Consider the following 20,607-nt stretch of genomic DNA (forward strand, 5'->3'; position numbering starts at 1 on the left):
TTGCCTCTGAAAAATCCTTCAAATCTCTTGGGAAGACAGGTGGACAAATGTCAGCATGCTTGAAGAATCAAATACCACCAGCATTGAAGCAATGCTCCTATTCCATCAACTCTGCTGGACTGGCCATGTTGTCCAAATGTCCAATCACCGTTTCCCAAAGCAGTTACTATACTCCCAACTCAAGAAAGGGAAACGTGATGTGGGTGGACAGGAAAAGATATTGAAAGATGGGCTTAAAGCCAACCTTAAAAACTGTGGCATAGACACCAAGAACTGGGAAGCCCTGGCCCTTGAGTGCTCCAACTCGAGGTCAGCTGTGACTAGCAGTGCTGCAGAATTTGAAGAGGCACAAATGGAGGGCAAAAGGGAGAAAAGTTCCAAGAGGAAGGCATGTCAAGCCAACCCTGACCAGGACAACCTTCTGTCTGGAAACCGATGTCCTCACTGCGGGAGAACATGTGGATCAAGAATAGGGCTCCACAGCCACCTATGGACCCACTGCCAAGGCACTAGACTTGGAGGACCATCATCCTTGAGCTACGAGGGATCGCCTAAGTAAGTAAAGTAACTGATCAGCACAACGCAATATTGGTCTGTCCTAGACTTCACGCACAGAATCACCTTCTGTTTCAAACCACTGTTGGTTTCGTATATAATATTTATATTTATATATTTACACAAGAACAAAGTATTTATTCCAACTGGTTGAGGGGTTATTTAAGGGGGGAGGATTACACATACAGAGTGAACGCCAGACAGACCAACCAACCCACGGAGGGAACTATTGGAGTTGGGGAGGCTAGGATGGGGAAGGGGGCACAGGAGGTGTCCCTCCATAGATTGAGCCAGGGGCTCTTGGACACCACCAGTCTGAAGCTAGTATACTTTCATGAAATTGGAGGATCATAAACTGCGGGGATATCGGAGTGTTCTGGAGCGTTCCAATGTTTGCGTTCTTATTGCGAGCTGATTCCCAACATAAAAGCAGCGCGTGTATGCATCTATGTGCATACTGGGGTCGTCAAAAGCCACCAGTTCTGCTGATGCCCCCCTCCCCTCCCCTCCTCATTGCCATTAGTATTATTATGAGTCCTTTTTATAACTCTGCGGAAGTAAAATGGGTAAGAGGAGAACCACATACGCTGCCATGAACTCACTGGAGGAAAGGCAGCAGGATGGAAATGCAACAAATAAATAATAAATAAAATACATATACAGTTCTATTTTGCCCACCCTCCCAACAACATCCCTGTGAGGTAGGCCACGATCATTCTCTTTGTATAGGCTCAGGGCCATTTGGACAGAAAGTCTCCCAAGAGCAATCTAGGCCTCTTGGTCCTAAAGCAACGTCCCAGGTTCCACTCGGTAACATTGGTTCACAGTATGGAGCAAACACCCTTCGCTCCGTTCATACCAGGGTAGTTACTATCAGCACCCCACTTTCCGGGGCTTAAAATGATTGTCAGGCAAGCACGGGGGTGTTAGGAACTTTTGGTCTTCATTTGCACATTTTGGGCTTCCACTCCCATAACCCCTTACTTAGCATCAGCTACCTGTGGAGTTATGTCATTGCTGCATAGTGTCACTGCATTACTGAGTTGCAAGACTGTGCAGCCCAGTGGGTATGCATATCTCCACAAGTAATGCAGAATGTATACCTGCATGTATAATGCACAGTATGCAACCATGTGCCATGCACACAATTTGGAGCATGTCCATTCCCATCTTGAACTGAATGGAGACATTCCACACCAGACAAAAAAAAAGTCTTCTGTATGAAAACTTACACATGTATAAGATACCAATGGGATTCTGGCTCTAGTACCTAGAAATTGGGCATTTTGAAGAGGAGGCAGAAAAGGGGCTCTATTTTTTTCCCCCAGTACTAGACTGGTTGGTTTTATGGCTGAAGCAAGCTACCGCTCTTTCTTTGGTACTGGGTACTTGTTGGTATGTGGATGTTGAAGGCATTGGATGCACTGCCCCTTAAAGCTCTCCAGATAGATTCTCAAGGGGGAATGATTTGGTTTAGTTCTAAGAAAGAGACAGAAATCTGGGGTAGCATCTTCAACAACTTGTGGCTCTCCCAGTGTCATTGGGATGGCATTTCCTTCATTCCTCGGTACAGTAAGACCCTCCTATTGACAGGGATACATTTCCAGTTGGACAGTGATTGCATGCAACCATGGATCTGGCCAAATGCCATTAAGTGACTGTACTTCTGGTCCCGACGTACCCCAAGGCTACACTGGAAAATGTAGAGATTCCTGGAGAGGCGTCCTCTGTAGGAATTTGCTAGGTTCTCCAGCACAACTCTGTGAATAACCTTCAGAGGAAGCATATCATAGTTTGGCCTGGAGGACTTTGAAAATTCCAAGAAACACCATTTTCTCCTGGGTTTTGGTAAGTGAAAGCATGGATATGGGTTCCATGGTTACAGGGTCTTACTATACTGGCTATGATGGCATTACAGGCCAAGAACATTGGGGCAACCAAAAGTTGTCCATCCATGGTCAAAGTTGCTGAAGCTGTGAGATACAGGATGGGACTATTTAGATGGAGGAAAATTTAATTCCATCCATTTCTCAGTAGATGCCAACCCTGGACAGGTGTGTCTCTGGAGAGTGAATGCACACATCCACTTAACATGGAGTTTGGAATATTGATCAGTATATAGCCCAGCATGATCCACTACAGGTATAGCCATCTCATGGCCTATTTCCTGCATGGCCAGGGCTTGGACTGGATAGCCCTTGTAGTCTCTACCAACAATGTGATTCTGTGATATGACTATGCACATGTTGGAATGTATCTCTCATCAGCCTTCACTGGCTATACAAGCTGGACTGATGGAAACCATACTTGAATCACCCTCTGATCTGTATCCCTACTTGACTTTCTAACAAGTCATTCTTTTATGTCAGCAGAGATATGCCAAGGAGTGAACACTAGGCATTGCCTGGCTATAGACCCAAGGATCCCATAGGCCAGTAGTTCTCAACCTGTGGGTCTCCAGATGTTTTGGCCTTCAACTTCCAGAAATCCTAACAGCTGGGATTTCTGGGAGTTGTAGGCCAAAATACCTGGGGACCCACAGGTTGAGAACCACTGCCATAGTATGTAGCCATGGCATTTAGTGGAATCATACAGCTATAATAGTGTGGGCATATGCTCTATCACTGAACTGTGATGTCTCATATTTCCAGGAGTCCATTCACATTGCACAATTATAGCATTGTAACTCCACTTTTACTGCCATGGCAACATCCTATGGAATCCTAAGTTTTTGTAGGTCATTGATGCACTAGAGCTGCCTGGCTGAATATTCTAAGTCAACCCCTCCCTAAACCTCAAATTCCAATACTCCAAAGGATGTTGCCACTGCATTCAAGGTGGAACACAGTACTGGAATTGCATAATGTGAATGAAGCTCTGTTTGACCTAGGCTCCAGTGTTAAAGTTTTGTCACTGGGTAGCAAAATGTTTCCACTAGCTTTGATTCAGGAGTCCTGGAGTATGCTTAGCTGTATAATTTAATGCCACCCTCTTTATCCAAGCGAGCGGATACTGTGTTAGAGCCAAGGAAGCTAGGAATGGGTAGAAAATGCAAAGCCTGCTTTGTTGCCCACAGCAGAACCCAAAACCCATTGGAAAGGGCAGGATAAAGCTTTGGATGAAAATACATTTTCTCAGGCCATTATTACCAAGGCTAGGAGTTTGGGGCCGTTTTCAATGGGTCCAGACAGTTTTACCAATGCACCAAAATGTGGGCTGAGGGAAGGAAAGGGTGGCCAAGTGAAAGGTGTAGGGCGAGAAGCAACCCAAAATGTACGCCTTTCCCCTTCACTCCAGCGGATTGAACCGAGGCCCCAGCATCCCATGAAGGAGGAGGGATGGGGCACTTCTACGATAAGTCCCGCTCTCCTGGCGTGCCGTACATATATGAATCTTTGCCAGGCTCCTGTACGTATTCCTCCTTCTTGTCCCAGTCAGCTGTCCAGCCGCCGTTGGCAAAACTAGTGCTTTTGGTGGCACCGTATCCGCCCCCAGCCCCTCCGCCACCCACCGCCATGCGGGCAGCCTCGTCCTCTTCATCAATGAGTTCATCCTCATTGATAAAGCCACACTTTTCCTCATTGAGTTCTTCCGGCTCTGCCCACGGCTGCTTCTCGCCGGAAGCAAAAATCCCATAGAAGATCACACCACCGTAATGCACCAGTGAGGCGATGAGGAAAACATACTGCCATTCCTCCCGTGTCTGTCAAAAAGCAAAGGCAAAAAGGTGGATTACTTAGAATGAGGATTGACAGTTCTACATCACCCCAAATTCTGAAATTTCTGGTCCCATTCTTGAGTCTTAGGGTTGATTTGGTGATGCCATTAAGTGCTATACATCACTAAGAAACCACTCACAGTCTGTTGTACAATTGCTTATAATAAGAAGGTAAGTGAAGTTATTACTATTTTAAACCAGTTGATTCTAAGCTCTGTATATATGCCCAATGGGAAATTCACTTCTCTTTTCTACTGCAAGCCTTTTTGAATCTGCCTTCTTACACTTTAGTATGGAGAGTATGTGCTGTGTGCTTTGAGATCTCTCTCTACCTGTGTGTCAGGATAGATGTAGTGACTGAGGGTGGATCCAGAAAGGCCTTTATCCCAGGAGAATTCACATTTTAAAAACGTGCATCTTCCTGGCGGCCTGTTCATACCCACTTCAGAAAGTGTGCATGGGACTAGCCCATGAGAACATCTGGAGGCCCTACCACCCACCCCCAAAGCCCCCAGAGCCCTTTGAAAAGTAAAATAAATTTACCTGGCCTCCAGTACACTCTTGGAGCAGCATAAAAACGGCATGCCAGGATTGCCGGGCAGGGGAGCGATTTTCCTCCTCTTCCCCCCGCTCTCCTGGCATGTCATTTCTACACACCGGGAGAGCTGCTTTGAGAGTGTATTGGAGGCCAGTTAAGTTTTTTTTTTTTACTTTTCAATAGGGTTTGGGGGCTTTGGGCAAGTGGGGGGGTATTCCTACATTTTCTGGACTAGTTTAGTCCGGAAATCTGTGGGAATGGTGGGTTTATCCTGCACCTTCCAAGAAGGCATGGAATAAATCCACTATCTAATTAATTCATTACAAACCAGGGTAAATTAATTCAGGACTGTCCAGAACTGGGCAGGGGAGCAATTTTCCTCCTCTTCCCCCCGCTCTCCTGGCATGTCATTTCTACACACCAGGAGAGCTGCTTTGAGAGTGTACTGGAGGCCAGGTAAGTTTTCTTTACTTTTCAATAGGGTTTGGGGACTGCAGTCCAGATACCAAAAATAGTGGGTTTATCCTGCACCTTCCAAGAAGGCATGGAATAAATCCATTATCTAATTAATTCACTACAAACCAGGGTTTTCCTGGTTTGTAGTGAATTAATTCAGGACTGTCCAGAACACTGTCTGGACAGCCCCTTCTTTATTGTGGGAGTTACCGCAATAAAGGTACTGTCTGGATGGGCCCTGAGCTTTTCCCTGACTTGAAGCCTTAGAAGAGATGGATGTTAGAGTAGCTCAGACCCAGTTCTTTCCCATAAAGAAGTTTAGTTAGTTTCTTTTTATTGTAAATAAACCTTTTGTGATTTGTTAAAGATTGGACTTTGCATGTTTGCCTCCTAAGCTCTGTATTCTTTACAGCCATGTCTCATGGCACTTCACGCTCTGCTCGCTAATGAGCTGATACTCAACTGTTGGATCCTGTTTGCTATTGGATACTCTGCTATATTTTAGGGTAGTTTTCCCTAACAAAAATGAGATACTACACACTGAAATATTTTGCCATATTTCCCATTTGCCTGTAATAATTATTAATTAATCCTTATAAAGACTTGAATAAATGCCAAAGCTTGGTATTAGGATACAGCATAGCTTGTTACAGTGGGAATATCAAAAACCTATTATAACAGTGGCAATCAATAAGATACACTTATCCCTGAAGATACAATTTACAAAAAGGGAGAGCAGATGAAACTGGCAGTTTGGGTACTCTATGCATCCAAGAGGGCATTTAATGTAACAAATTGGAAACTTGAGGAGGAAGAAATTCAATCAAGGACCATTGTGGATACAGACTACTGTGGTTATATGCCCTCAAGGTCTCTTTAATTTATGGGGCTTTCTTGGAAAGGTTTATTTAGAAGAGATTTGCCTTTCCCTTCCTGTTAGTCTGAGAGAGTGTGACTTGCTAAAGATCACCCAGTGAAGTTTCCATGGCTGAGCAAGGAGTAAATTCTGGTTTCCCAGAGTCCAACACTAAAGAAAACAGAAGTTTTGTTTCCTACCTTGTGTTTTGTCATAGCTCCGACTATAAGGGGGCACACCATTCCCGAGAGAGTCCCCACACCATTGGAGATGCCCATGAGGATACTGGCATACCGGGGGGCAATGTCTAAGTGGTTCACATTAAATCCTGGAAGTGAGGATACAATAATAGGAATTAACCCCAGATATATATAAAAAGGTAAAGAGTTCCCCTGACATTAAGTCTACTCGTGTCCGACTCTGGGGTGGTGATGCTCAACTCCATTTCTAAGCCAAAGAGCCAGCATTGTCCATAGACACCTTCAAGGCCATGTGGCCAGCATGACTGTGCATGGAGTCAGTTACCTTCCTGCAGAAGTGGTACCTATTGATCTATTCACATTTGCATGTTTTCAAACCGCTAGGTTGGCAGAAGCTGGGGCTAACAGTGGGAGCTCACCCTGCTCCCTGGATTCAAAATGCCAACCTTTTGGTTAGCAAGTTCAGCAGCTACCAGGGGCTATCTATCTATCTATCTATCTATCTATCTATCTATCTATCTAAATTCCTTTTCTCTAAGTCAGTGGTTCTCAACCTGAGGTCTCCAGATGTTTTTGGCCTACAACTCCCAGAAATCCCAGCCAGTTTACCAGCTGTTAGGATTTCTGGGAGTTGAAGGCCAAAAACATCCAGGGACCCCAGGTTGAGAACCACTTCTCTAAGTGATGCACAGGGCCAAATGAAATGGGTCTGAGGAAGCCCTGTGGTGAGCAGAGATAAAAGTAAATGCCTAAAAGTAATTCCCATGAGCTTACCTGAAATAGCAAAGCCACTGAAGCCCACAGCCATGACGAGAAAAGAAATGGCAACCCCTTTGCTGTGGGAATAGCCGACCACTAAGAGTAATGTGGCTTCCATGCCGAACCCTAGCAAGAGAGAAAAATGGAGAAAGTGACCTTGGAGACACAATTGATGGTAAAGTCTTCCCTAAGACAGTGGTACCTACAGCAAAACAACAGACAGCACCATCACTACGTCACAAATCAAGGGACACGGGACTCAAAGCCAGCTAAATTGCTTTGGCACAAAGGTAGATCATCCCTTGAGTACTCCTACCCTATTCCTATGAATAAGGAGACAAAAACAGCAAATCTACTAAAAAATTCCTGTCCTTTCATGATACTGTACATTTGCTGTCTGGGGTCCTTCCAGACAGGCCCTATATCCTAGGATCTGATCCCAGGTTTTTTGTTTATCCCAGATTATCTGACAGTGGGGTCTTATATAATCCAGTTTAAAGCAGAAAACCTGGGATCAGATCCAGGGATATAGGGCCTGTCTGGAAAGGCCCTGAGCCTTCAGTAGTAGGTGGTGATTCTTATTACATTCAGTCAGTTCATTCATTCTGGGGCCAATGTTTCACTACCTTGGATAGCTCCACGAAAGCTCAAACTTAACTCAGGAACAGTTGCACAATCTTATTGCCATAGAAGCCATTAGTCACCACTGTCCCCAACCACAGCTGTGTTTATTTGGCCCTTTTGACTACAATTAGGAACCAAAGGATGAGAGTGGAATAGGGGTTTTTTGTGTGTGTCAGGAGCGACTTGAGAAACTGCAAGTTGTTTCCAGCGTGAGAGAATTGGCTGTCTGCAAGGATATTGCCCAGGGGACACTTGGATGTTTTAATATTTTACCATCCTTGTGGGAGGCTTCTCTCATGTGCCTGCATGGGAAGTTGGAGCTGACAGAGGGAGCTCATCCGTTCTCTCCCCAGATTCGAACCTCCAACCTGTCAGTCTTCTGTCCTACCGACACAAGAATTTAACCTATTGTGCTAGGAGTAGATAACTAAGCTTTGGTGCCAAACCTGATCTCACCCTCTTGTCAGGAGTTTCCTACACAGTCACAATCTTCCCCTTTGATACGACTGTCTGATGGTTTTTCAGCATTTTCACGAGCTCCCCCCACCCTCATTCTCAAAGGCTGAAAGGTTTTCCTAAAGCATTTGTTCTTGGCAGTAAGAACAGGAAAAGAATGATAGTATTTTTCTCTCTTTCCATCTTGGCTGTAGACTTTCTCTCACATTTTGAGAACCTTGCTTAAACTGAATGCAACCCTTGTACCAAAAGATGTTGTGGATCCTTGAAATACATAACATATAGCTGTGTGTGTGTTGCAGAGAAGTGGTCACAGCTCATTGGAATAATCCATAGTTCATATGCAGGGGTTCTAGTTTCAGCTACCAGCACCTCCCATTAGGACCGAATAACTTCCTTTTTGAAACCTTGGATAACAGCTTTCCTCTATGTGACATAGCCAGGGCTAAGTTGTGCTGTTCATTGGGAGTGAATTTTATGGATAATGTGCCACAGTCATATTCAAATGATGGTACCATGAATAGAGTTCTGCATGAGGAACCATTGCACATGTGGAACCATTCTACATCTAGATATCAATTAAAGTTGAAAAAAGTAGTTTGATGTTACAGATAGCTATTTCATTACATATTGAAATCCATTAACATTTGTTGCATTATGCTGCTGTTGAGAACAAGGTGTTGTAGTTCAGCCAGAGACTGAAGACAAGGAGATTGTTTTATCAGAGGTTGCGAGGACCAATAGGTTTTCTAGTGAGGGAAATGAAGGGATTTTAGATCAGGATTCTGCCTGGGGAATGGGTCTGTGTTTAGTGAGAGAGAAACAGCTTCAGAGTAGAGCACAGAGAAAGAGAGATGCTGGGGGCATCAGATGATAGGGAGAACCTTTCCCCTAGTCATAGTGATGGATGCAGCTTTCATCCTGTGTCATCAGTCTGTTGAAAAAGTCCTACTGCTTTCAATGGCACATTATCAATAGAGCCTGAGAGCATTTGATTCATTCCTGCTTCTGGAAAGGTATGATCAGCCGGGTGACCCAGTGAGCGAGTACTTTATGCATGTGAATATGGTCTTGGATGATATTTTCCACAGACCCTACACTAATCATGACATCCTGGGCCCGGTCCTGTTCAACATCTTTATTAATGACTTAGATGAAGGGTTAGAGAAGGCATGATCATCAAGTTTGCAGACGACACCAAATTGGGAGGGATAGCCAATACTTCAGAGGACAGGAGCAGGATTCAAAACGATCTTGACAGATTAGAGAGATGGGCCAAAACTAACAAAATGAAGTTTAACAGTGACAAATGCAAGATACTCCACTTTGGCAGGAAAAACGAAATGCAAAGATACAGAATGGGGGATGCCTGGCTTGAGAGCAGTGAAAAAGATCTTGGAGTCCTCGTGGACAACAAGTTAAACATGAGCCAACAATGTGATGTGGTGGCAAAAAAAGCCAATGGGATTTTGGCCTGCATTAATAGGAGCATAGTGTCTAGGTCCAGGGAAGTAATGCTACCCCTCTATTCTGCTCTGGTTAGACTACACCTGGAATCACTGTGTCCAATTCTGGGCATCACAATTCAAGAGAGATATTGACAAGCTGGAATGTGTCCAGAGGAGGGTGACTAAAATGATCAAGGGTCTGGAGAACAATCCCTATGTGGAGCGGCTTAAGGAGCTGGGCATGTTTAGCCTGAAGAAGAGAAGGCTGAGAGGAGATATGATAGCCGTGTATAAATATGTGAGAGGAAGCCACAGGGAGGAGGGAGCAAGCTTGTTTTCTGCTTCCTTGGAGACTAGGACGTGGAACAATGGCTTCAAACTACAAGAGAGGAGATTCCATCTGAACATGAGGAAGAACTTCCTGACTGTGAGAGCCGTTCAGCAGTGGAACTCTTTGCCCCGGAGTGTGGTGGAGGCTCCTTCTTTGGAAGCTTTTAAACGGGCTGGATGGCCATCTGTCAGGGGTGATTTGAATGCAGTGTTCCTGCTTCTTGGCAGGGGGTTGGACTGGATAGCCCATGAGGTCTCTTCCAACTCTTTGATTCTATGATTCTATGATTCTAGATGCAAATGGTTATGCAGCGATTTTCCAAAATGGCAACCTCCCCTTGCTGGATGGTGTGTTCATCAATAGCAGAATGAGGTTGCCCTGGAATTGGAGATGTTTGCATTGACGTCTGACCACATTTGAATTGATGATGCCAGTTCTTGCCTACATCATATGTTGGGGAATCATCACCATAAACATATTTCATCTCATTGAACGTCTCGTTTGGTGTGCTGCCTTTTGAGTAAAGGAACTTAATGACTGCTCTGTATTCCACTGAGTTCATTATCAACCCTCACATCACTTCAGCACCAGTAAAATCAAGACCGTTATCAGTTCTGAGTTGTAAATTGGCATGTAACCTATAGACACATATATCATTACACATGTGTAGTTTCAGTGTCCTGTGATAAAGTAGGTCAGTGGAAATCTTTAATGAACGCCCCTCGTATGTGAATGTGCCCAGGACAGGGCAGCTTCCTGGATTTCTGGATTCTATTCACAGAACAAAAAGGGCAGCAAAGCTTTGTGGGGAAGTGGATCAGGAGCACAGAATATGCTCTGCAAGCATAAGGTCACAACAAGTTCAATCCTCAGCCTCTATAAAGCATTGATGTGCCATTTTGACACCAAAATACTTTGTTCTTCTCCCAGCCAGGCTTTTAAAACCTTTTAAGACACTCTAGAAGATGGGTTTTATTAATCTGTGGTGCTTTATCGATTGGATTGATATCTGCTGTTTGTTTCTGCTTTCCTACTATTGGATCTGAGTATTGAGTATGTCACCCTCCCATTTGTTTTAATCCTGAGAACACAGAGGCATAAGAAGCAAAATAAAGATTTAACATTGAAACAACTTAATATAGAAGTCAATTCCCCAGCAAAAAGGCTATCTACTAGGAAAGGTTCAAAGGCCCCTTTATTCATCTAAATTAATGTTTTCCAGTCTGGTACATTCCAGATGTTTTTGGACTGAGAGATGGAAAAGATATTCCAAATTTTTCTTGTCCATGAAGAGATGTGGTGATAGGAAATACTGAGATACACCATTGTGAAAATGGTCAGCTACCTTGGGTTGTACAGAAAATAACATTTTGTGCAATAATCTGTATTTTTATAAAGTGAAGTTTTGAGGGGCAAACCAGTCCACATGTGTGAAAAAAATCAAATTATCCAGCAAGGAGAATTGACTGTCAGTAACTGTCAATGAGTTGTTCATTGTACTAGCCATAGGCCAAGGAAAAATGGAAATTATTCTTTCACATGAGAAGACAATAAGCGAAAATGCCCCTGCTTCATCAGATACAATGAGCCCCCAGCAGGACTGAAGACTGACAGGTCGCAGGTTCGAATCCAGGGAGAGCGCAGATGAGCTCCCTCTATCAGCTCCAGTTCCTCATGCGGGGACATGAGAGAAGCCTCCCACAAGGATGATAAAACATCAAATCATCAGGGTGTTCCCTGGGCAACGTCCTTGCAGGTGGCCAATTCTTTCACACCAGAAGCGACTTGCAGTTTCTCAGGTCGCTCCTGACATGACAAAAAAAAATCAGATACAATTCCCATTATCCATAGACAGGACACTTATGGTTGAGGATGATGGAAATTGTGGTGATGAGACCATCACACATACATATAACTATTCTTTTTCTATAACTCCTTGGGTATTGACTATTGCCTCTGCTTTCACTCATTCCCTTCTTTTGGAGGGCTGTTTGTAGAGGGGTTCTTTTCCAAAGAGTTTTGTTTGTTTGATTGATTGAATATGGCAAAGTTTGCAATGGGATTTCAGCACTCCGAAAGTTTATTTTTTTCTTGATGTTTAATGTTAGAGTTTAGAGGCATTATTTCACTGATGGGGCTACAAAGTGGAGTCCACTACATAGAAGTGTGGAAAAGAGCAAACCACAGATCATTTAATGCAGCCTGAGCCCTGCCACATGCACAATGGAGGACCTTCTTACAGCCACACCAGAGGCAATCCACATGGTCAGCTTCTGGTCAAAGGACATTTAGTATAATGCCAAGTTATTAACTTTGTGTTTTTACAACTGTACCCTCAATTCGCTTCTGACATGATAAACAAACAAACAAACAAACAAACAAACATTTCACTGGCACACTATAATACTGTAACTCTAATATGAATGATGTATTAGTACTATGCTAATAGTAGAATATAAATGTCATAAATAAATAAATAATATAAAAATGAGAAAGAAGAGAAGGGACAGATTTCCTTTTTTTTTTTTTTTTTGGAATTAAAAAGAAATCCTTGTAGCACTGGGAATAAAATGTTGCAGTTGGTGCTGGAAATAGCTAGAAAACAGTCCAAGACACCAGAAATGTGTTTTGAATATTGTAAACATTCCAGGAACTATAACAACAAATACTGCCACTTCCGGCAACCTCCCAAAACATTTGCGAAGCCCCTTTTCTCTCTCACCCCCGCAGTTCATCATCTTGCGAACGTTTGTGGTAGACATGATCCTCCGCGTTCGCAGAAAGTCAGCGATTTGACCCCCAATGGGTACAATGATGGTCATGACCAGGTGGGGCAAAGCGGAAAGCATACCCACCTGTATGCAAGGAAGAGGAGAAGAACAGACACTCAGTATCTTCAAAACAGGAGAATATCTATCTTTTCACCGGGAGAAGAAGCAGCCACAAAGGATACAAATAGGGCCCTTCTCTCTCTTTGTTATTTATCAATACACAGTGGCAACCCTATTATTTGAGAAGATGGAGCAGTGCCTGTCTAAAATCCGATACCTTTTCATTATAGCAGAGGGAGGCAAAAGGTAGAAGTGTGCTTCAGTTAACATATACTTCCCTGGGCATTACTTCTTTAACTGAAAAATTGGAGGCAGAGGCAGAAATAGCATAGAGAGAGAAAGGATATGTTCCTGTTCCACCACAAAAAGGGGGGAAAGAGCCATTTAACACGTGAGGAAAAGTCATAGAAAGGAGGGACCAAGTTTGTTTTCTGCTGACCTCGAGCTCACACTAGAGAAAAAATTCCACTTAAAATCCAGTTTCTGCCTCCTGCAGAATTCTGGGGTTTGTAGTTGTAGGGAGGAGCCTATTACAGCCTCGCTAAACTACAAACCTAAGAATTCTGGAGGAAGAAACCGGATTTTAAGTGGATTTTGTTCTCTAGTAAGATAAAGTGGCGGCTTCAAACTACAGCAAAGGAGATTCCATCTGAACATTAGGAAGAACTTCCTGGCTATTCAGCAGTGGAACTCTCTGCCCCAGACTCTGGTAGAGGCTCCTTCTTTGCAGGCTTGTAAACAGAGTCTGGGTGGCCATCTATCAGGGGTGCTTTGAATGTGATTTTCTTGCTTCTTGGTTGGGGATTGGACTGGATGGCCCACAAGGTCTCTTCAAACTCTATGATTCTATGTTTCCAGATAAGCTTGCATTAGTTCTACAACATTTACCACTTGAAAGCATTTTCTGCAATGCATTCAGAGATATTATTATTATTATTATTATTATTATTATTATTATTATTTCTTTTGTTTTTTTGGTGCCAATGAGCATTCATCCGCCTAACTGCCCATAAATGCCCACTCAAGTGCCATGTCTCACCTTACTGATTTCAAAGCCGAACACTTCTTCAAAATAGGCTGGTTGACTAATTAAGAGCAAGTAGAAAGTCCAGCTCCGGCAAAAATTGGCCACTATAATGGCGTAGACAGGCATGGATGTGAAGAACTTGCGCCAAGGGGTTTTGAATTTCTGACAAAGCGAGAGGGGAATAACAACAGAGGCATGACGTCAATAATTTCAAGTCCTTGAACCATCAACTATTATTATTTTTCTCCATCAGAATCCCAAAGTTTGTCTTTGTTTCCTCAAAGTGGATCCAAAGAGAGTTTCTTCCATTCCCAACCCATTTTCTAGGGGACTGTCTGATGGGACTGTCAATGCAACATATCTGGAAGATGACAGCTAAGGAACGCCGTGGGATATTCATTCATAATCTGTACTTGGAAACTTATCTTTCAAAAAGTAATTGCTATATTTCTTAATTTACTGCAGGTTAAGTATCCCTTATACCAGGCATAGGCAAACTTCAGCCCTCCAGGTGTTTTGGACTTCAACTCCCACAATTCCTGACAGTTTTTAGGTGTGGCTTGTTCCTGCCTGGGAAATTCCTTTGTTGAGAGGTGATTAGGTGTTCCTGATTGTTTCTTGTCTGGAGTTCCCCGGTGTTTGAGTTTTATTTTTTATTTACTGTTATAATTTTTGAGTTTTTTAATACTGGTAGCCAGATTTTGTTCATTTTCATGGTTTCATCCTTTCTGTTGAAATTGTCCACATGCTTGCGGATTTCAATGGCTTTTCTGTGTAGCCTGAGAAGCCATTGAAATCAATTGTAGATCCCTCTTGTCCTTTGCTGAATGTAGCATTTATTGGATTTTCTTAGTGGGTCTGTAGATAGTTTGCATGTTGTGTTTCCTCATCAGCTTCCCTATGCAGTCAGTGGTCAGTAAATAAAAAACAAAACTCAAACACAGAGGGATTCTAGACAAGAAATAACCAGGAACACCTAATAACCTCTCAAGAAAGGAATTTCCCAGGCAGGAACAAGCCACACCTAAAAACTGTCAGGCCATCAAATGCTAATCAAGGTGGCCAATTGAAACAGTCACACCTAGCTCCAACAGACAAGAGTTCTTTCTCCCACCCTGGACCTTCCACAGATATATAAACCCCATTTGCCTAGTTTCCAACAAACTTCACAAACTCTGAGGATGCTTGCCGCAGATGGAGGTGAAACGTCAGGAGAGAATGCTACTAGAACATGACCATACAGCCTGAGAAACCTACAACAAGCCAGTGATTCCAGCCATGAAAGCCTTTGACAATACTTGTGATTTGTTACTCCCAAACTGCACAAATGATAAATGCAAGACTGACCATTAGGGGATTCATCAGAGAACAGCTCTCCCCGATGCTTTCTTCAATGTACTTCCTCTCCTCTTCTGTGATGGTCGGATGCTGTGCAGGACTCTCATAGGAAACCATCAGCCAGAATAAGTACCAGAAGATACCAAAACTGCCTGCCAAGGGACAGAATGTCAGGATGACTGCATGCATCTGTATTCTGATGCAACAGGATTGGTGACAATGGAAAGAGCTCTTCTAATGCCTTCTTCATTCTGTCCACTTTGTTCTGGCCCAATGCAAAAAAAGTTTCCAAACTGATCACTGAATAAACTGTTGAAAATAGCTACATTCTACAAGCCTCCTATATTGTTATTTGTTATGTATATAATTCAGATTGCTTAGGTTAAAAGGTAAAGGTTTTCCCCTGACATTAAGTCCAGTCGTGCCTTCTCTGGGGGTTGGTGCTTATCTCTATTTCTAAGCCGAAGAGCCAGCATTGTCTGTAGATACCTCCAAGGTCATGTGGCCGGCATGACTACATGAAGCGCCATTACCTTCCCACCGGAGCGGTACCTATTGATCTACTAACAAAATGCCTTAGAGAACAGACTGTTTAAACTATTTCAGTTGATAAGTAATGTACCTGTATGCTGAATACATGAAGTTTGTAAGTAAATCAACTGTTACTTTTTAATGAAGACCATTTATTTTGTCTCTTGAGAGCATTATTTAAAACCAATATATTTTATGGTTTTTATGGGAGAGTAGTAGGTGTTCTTGGGTAACTGAAACAACACTTCTGAAGATCTGCTATATATTTTGTGCATTGGCATGTGTTTGTTCCTAACAGTTCAAAGAGATAAAGCAGGTATATCACTCTGATAACTGAGAAACCTAAATTGCCTTGCATAAATACTAGTGGATATTTACCACTAAGGCAGTGGTTCCCAACCTTTTGTTGACCAGGGGCCACTTTGACCAGGGACCAGTTTGACCAGAGACCACTTTGACCAGGGACCTCTCTCCATTAGTACCAAAAAGGTTATGAACTTTAGATTTGGTTTAGCTATTTGGGGTGCTGATTTAGAAAATTGCATTGGATAGACCACATCAGCTCTAGTTTCTGATGCAGAACATATGCCATCCACTAGTCACCATCTGCTCATCCACAGAAAACCATATTTGATAATCTAGGACTGATGTGTTCTATCCAATGCAATTTTCTGAATCAGCACCCCAAATAACCCCAGGAAAAGGCCTAAAAACAAAGACAGAAAGAATTTTTTTTGATGTACTGTGTTGTTATTTGTGGATTTTGTTAATGCTTGTGAAAAAGAAAGAGGAGGAGGAGGCCAAGGTTGAAAAAAATATGAAAATCAGACATCCCGGTTGCTGGGAACTATAAGACGGTTTCGTGAGACCAGTCACCCTCTTTGCTGCGTGGTTTTGAGGTAATGCTGTAGTAACAGTGAGTCCGGGGACCACTGGTGGTCCACGAACCACAGGTTGGGAACTACTGCACTAAGGAGAAGATTCACTCAAATGAGTATTTAACTCTTCTTAGGAAGATCATACTTTACAAAAGTTTATGGTTTTCCCAAAAGGTTGCGAATGCCTTTTTCAAAACAAACAAGGGTTTTTAACCTTTGTAATCCTTTGGACTACAATTCCTACCACTACAATACAACACAATGCCTTCCAGTGTTTCACAAATGAAAACCAGGACATATATGGTCAAGACAACAGAGCTATCAATGAAAACCACCTAAGCTAGAAGATACTGCAACAGTTTGTTTTAGCCTAAGCCCACTGGGAAGGGCAAGTGTTTGCAGCCTCCTCCTCTTCCCATCTCCTCTTTGCAAATTTATTGAATGCAAACTGATTTTGTACTTGGAACTCAGTTTCCAACAACTAAATTAAGCTGGGGACAAGAAAAAATGGGAGGAGGACAGAGAAACTGGGAAATGTTGCATCGTAAAAAGTGGAATGATGGAGGATTAATCAGGAATGTCTCTTCCAAATCAAGAAGTTGGAAGAGTATGTAATTCCTTGTCCATAGAAGTCCAAAACGTCTGGACAACCAAGTCTTTATGGCAAAACAGAACTACTTTCTTTGTTTGTGTCCAGTTTACTTACCGTAGACATAAAAGACAGAGCTCCACCCAGAATACTGGACTAAAATGCCAGCAAGGGGCATGGCCACTACAGCCCCGGCATAGGAGCCTGCAAAGATATATGGAAGAGGTTAATCGGGTATTCAAACCAGGATTTCTAGTTCCTCACAATGACCTATTCCATAATGGAATATATTCAGGGATAGCCATGTTGGTTATAGGGTAAAATAATGCAAAATCCATAAAGGAGTCATACCTTTGTTGGTGAACTAAAATGCATGAAACACACCATGCAAGCTTTCAAAGACACTCTGACTTTTTCAGGCGAAATAGGTTTTTGAAAACCATAATGATAAAATATCACAGGTTTACATTTTGAATGAGAAGCTGCCTCTGCTGTAGTTTCCTTTTTCCTGACGAAAAAGCCAATGCAGTTTTCAAAACTTGCATGGTGTGACTTGTGCATATCACTCTTTTGTGTATTTTGTATTATCTTGCTGCCTAAACAACACAACTACCACTAATATATAACTTTTCCAATGCCGCTAGGCAATAAGTAATATGATTAATTGTGATTATAAATCATAACAAGTTATTTCCAACTTTAGTATTAGGCTTATGCTCAAGAACACTGAACATGCCAGAAACCAATAATATGCAAATTCAACAGAAACAGATGTGGGTTGTTGTAGGTTTTTTGGGCTATATGGCCATGTTCTAGAAGCATTCTCTCCTGACTTTTCAACTGCCATATAGCCCAAACATGGCTATATAGCCCTAAAAACCTATAACAACCCAGTGATTCCAGCCATGAAAGCCTTCGATAATACAAGAAACAGATGTGTTTGACATTTGACCCACAGATTTCCCTTGACAATGTAGTTTCCTTGCTTGGTCACAAAGTTATCCCTTTCGAATAAGTTTTTGGCAATCCAGTTACAAGGTTTTCTTAGTAAGATGTATTTAAAGGATCTTTGACATTGCCTTCATCTAAGGCAAAAAGTATGAGGTTTGCCAAAGCTCACCCAATGGGCATCTATGGCTGGGAAGAGGTTTGAATCCTAGTCTCACAGACTCCTAGGTCACAGGATGACCTTACCACAAAAAGCTGTTGTTGCCAAGCGGCTGCGTTCCAATGGCGGTGCCCATTTGCTCCAGATCCCATGGCATGCAGGGTAAGTGACCCCCTGGAGTGAGGACAGAGAGAATTATATAAAGACCAGTATTTTTTTTTCATTTGAGAAATAGAAGCCAACCTAGAACTTAATGTTGCCTCTTAGCCTAAATGTTTTTTCCACCTTGGCTTTCTTCTCCAAGACACCCAAAAGAAGATGAAACTGAAGAGGACTGAGTCAAAGACATTTTGCTGCTTTGGGTGAAGAAACTGTTCCAATTACAAAAGTGCCCTTCATCCCACCTAAGGAGGAGCACCCTCCCCACATCTCAAGCCAGCGACCTAACTTAGGTGGCAACAGGTAGACCACACTGTTTACAGAATGCTCTCCTCCTTGACCTCAGAGTTACCTCCCATCCTTCAGTGTCTGCTGTCTGAGGTTAATGTCTCACCACCTTATGATAGTCCAGCTACCCCTAAGGTTGAGGGTTAAGCAGTGGTGGTTGAGATTTGTCATATCAGTGGGGTGGTGGAACAACTCCAGGTTTTGATTGGCTTTAACAGAGCAATCAAAAAGATTGGAATAAGTCGAGTCTACATGACTAAGAAAACCCAAACTCATCGTGAATCCATTGCTGCCTTTCCCTGTGAGAGTTGCCAACTTCTAGTTAGTATTGCAGGACTTTTTAGAGTTAAACAGGCTTTTCTCCAGAGTTTGCTAACAACTCTGGTGCATCCCATGACTTCTAGACCAGTGGATCTCAACCTGTGAGTCCTCAGAAGTTTTGGCCTTCAACTCCAAGAAATTATAAGAGTTGGTAAACTGGCTGGGATTTCTGGGAGTTGTAGGCCAAAACACCTGGAGACCCATAGGTTAAGGACAACTGTTCTAGACAGTTGGATGAAGTCTACCTTGGGCCAATCCACTGTCCAGGTGGGACAATAGCACCATCACTCATTAGCACAGGAAAAGCTCCATCCTGGCTCATGTCCATCACAGGTGCCCCATTCTGAACAAGTGACCAGGAATAAGGCAGATTGCCTCAGTCCTTTTTGCTGACCTTGTGGGTGCCTCTGCTGATGTTAGAATGGGGTGTGCAGCACAACTAGGAGTTCACATTGACCTCTGACTGGGAGTGGTGGAAGAGACATGGAGGTCCAGTGATGGACTATGTGGACTTCAATGTAGCACTACTGTAAGTTGGGCAGGGTGCATTTGGCCCCAGATTCACCTTAGAAGTTGCATTCAGCCCTTTGAAAAGCTCTTTTAATATGTGGAGTACTCGCATCAGACGCATCCGGTACCACTGGTGTTAATTGTACGGAGCACACATTGCCAATGCTACAGGCTTCTAAGTATGCATGGAGAGAGCGCACATGTCTTACCTCCACAAGCCCTTGTAGGATTCGTACAAAGATGACGCAGCCAAAGTGGATACGAGCAGCCGATGGAATGAGCATGTTGAGAGTGGACGTTGCCACAATAGCAAAGCCAAAAACCCTAGGACCCAAAATTGTGGCATTAATGCAAATAGTGGTGTTGATACAAATACTTTGTTGTGTTCATCTTGATCAAACTTTAAGAAAGTTTTGTTTTGAACTGTAATTCCATGAGTCTTTGAGAGGAAATCTAGGAGTCATGCTTAAAAAGGCTTTGCTTTCACATTCTGCCAGTACTTAAGTAACCACAATGTTTTTGTAGTGTGGAGTATTACCATATTACAATCTTCCACCCATTTCCTCTTTGACAACACTCCATTCCATTACTCTTTGCCCAGTAGTTCTTCGGTTCACTTTGTGTGACCATGGGGCATGCATGCAGTCCTCATTGGACTATGTTAAGAATTTTGTCAGCCCAAGGGATAGTTTCACTAAACAGTTTGGTACTCAGTAATCATTACTTTACTCTGGCCCTTTGTCAAACCTGATGGGATCTTCCTTGTGTTTTCTGATGGTGTCATTTTGGCAAGTATTGGCTTGATATTGTTTGCCTTCAGGTTGCTTCCAACTTCAAGACATCCCTATCACAGGGTTTTCTTGGCAAGCTTTGATCACTGTAGATTTGCCATTGCCTGCCTCCTAGGCTGTTATTATTTATTTAATTTGTCTCCCACTATAGCAGTGGTTCTCAACCTTCCTAATGCTGTGACCCCTTAATGCAGTTCCTCATGTTGTGGTGACACCCAACCATAAAATTATTTTTGTTGCTACTTCATAAATGTAATTTTGCTACTGTTATGAATCATAATGGAAATATTGGATA

At 42.8% G+C, this 20,607-nt stretch overlaps 1 protein-coding gene across 1 annotated transcript in view; it reads right to left on the reverse strand.

Moving 5' to 3' along the window:
- Positions 1-640: 640 nt before the first annotated feature.
- SLC17A7 (solute carrier family 17 member 7) overlaps positions 641-20,607 on the reverse strand; it is a 62,710-nt gene continuing 42,743 nt past the window's right edge. The window contains exons 4-12 of the mRNA XM_060780486.2: positions 19,731-19,845; positions 18,330-18,417; positions 17,253-17,339; positions 15,147-15,289; positions 13,812-13,961; positions 12,664-12,796; positions 7,098-7,208; positions 6,324-6,451; positions 641-4,258 (exon numbers count right to left, since the gene is read on the reverse strand). Coding sequence (XP_060636469.1) covers positions 3,905-4,258; positions 6,324-6,451; positions 7,098-7,208; positions 12,664-12,796; positions 13,812-13,961; positions 15,147-15,289; positions 17,253-17,339; positions 18,330-18,417; positions 19,731-19,845 — 1,309 coding nt within the window. The 3' untranslated portion in view covers positions 641-3,904. The remainder of the gene's footprint in view (positions 4,259-6,323; positions 6,452-7,097; positions 7,209-12,663; positions 12,797-13,811; positions 13,962-15,146; positions 15,290-17,252; positions 17,340-18,329; positions 18,418-19,730; positions 19,846-20,607) is intronic.

This window comes from Anolis sagrei, chromosome 6, assembly GCF_037176765.1.
Source record: "Anolis sagrei isolate rAnoSag1 chromosome 6, rAnoSag1.mat, whole genome shotgun sequence".
Classification (NCBI taxonomy): Eukaryota; Metazoa; Chordata; class Lepidosauria; order Squamata; family Dactyloidae; genus Anolis; species Anolis sagrei.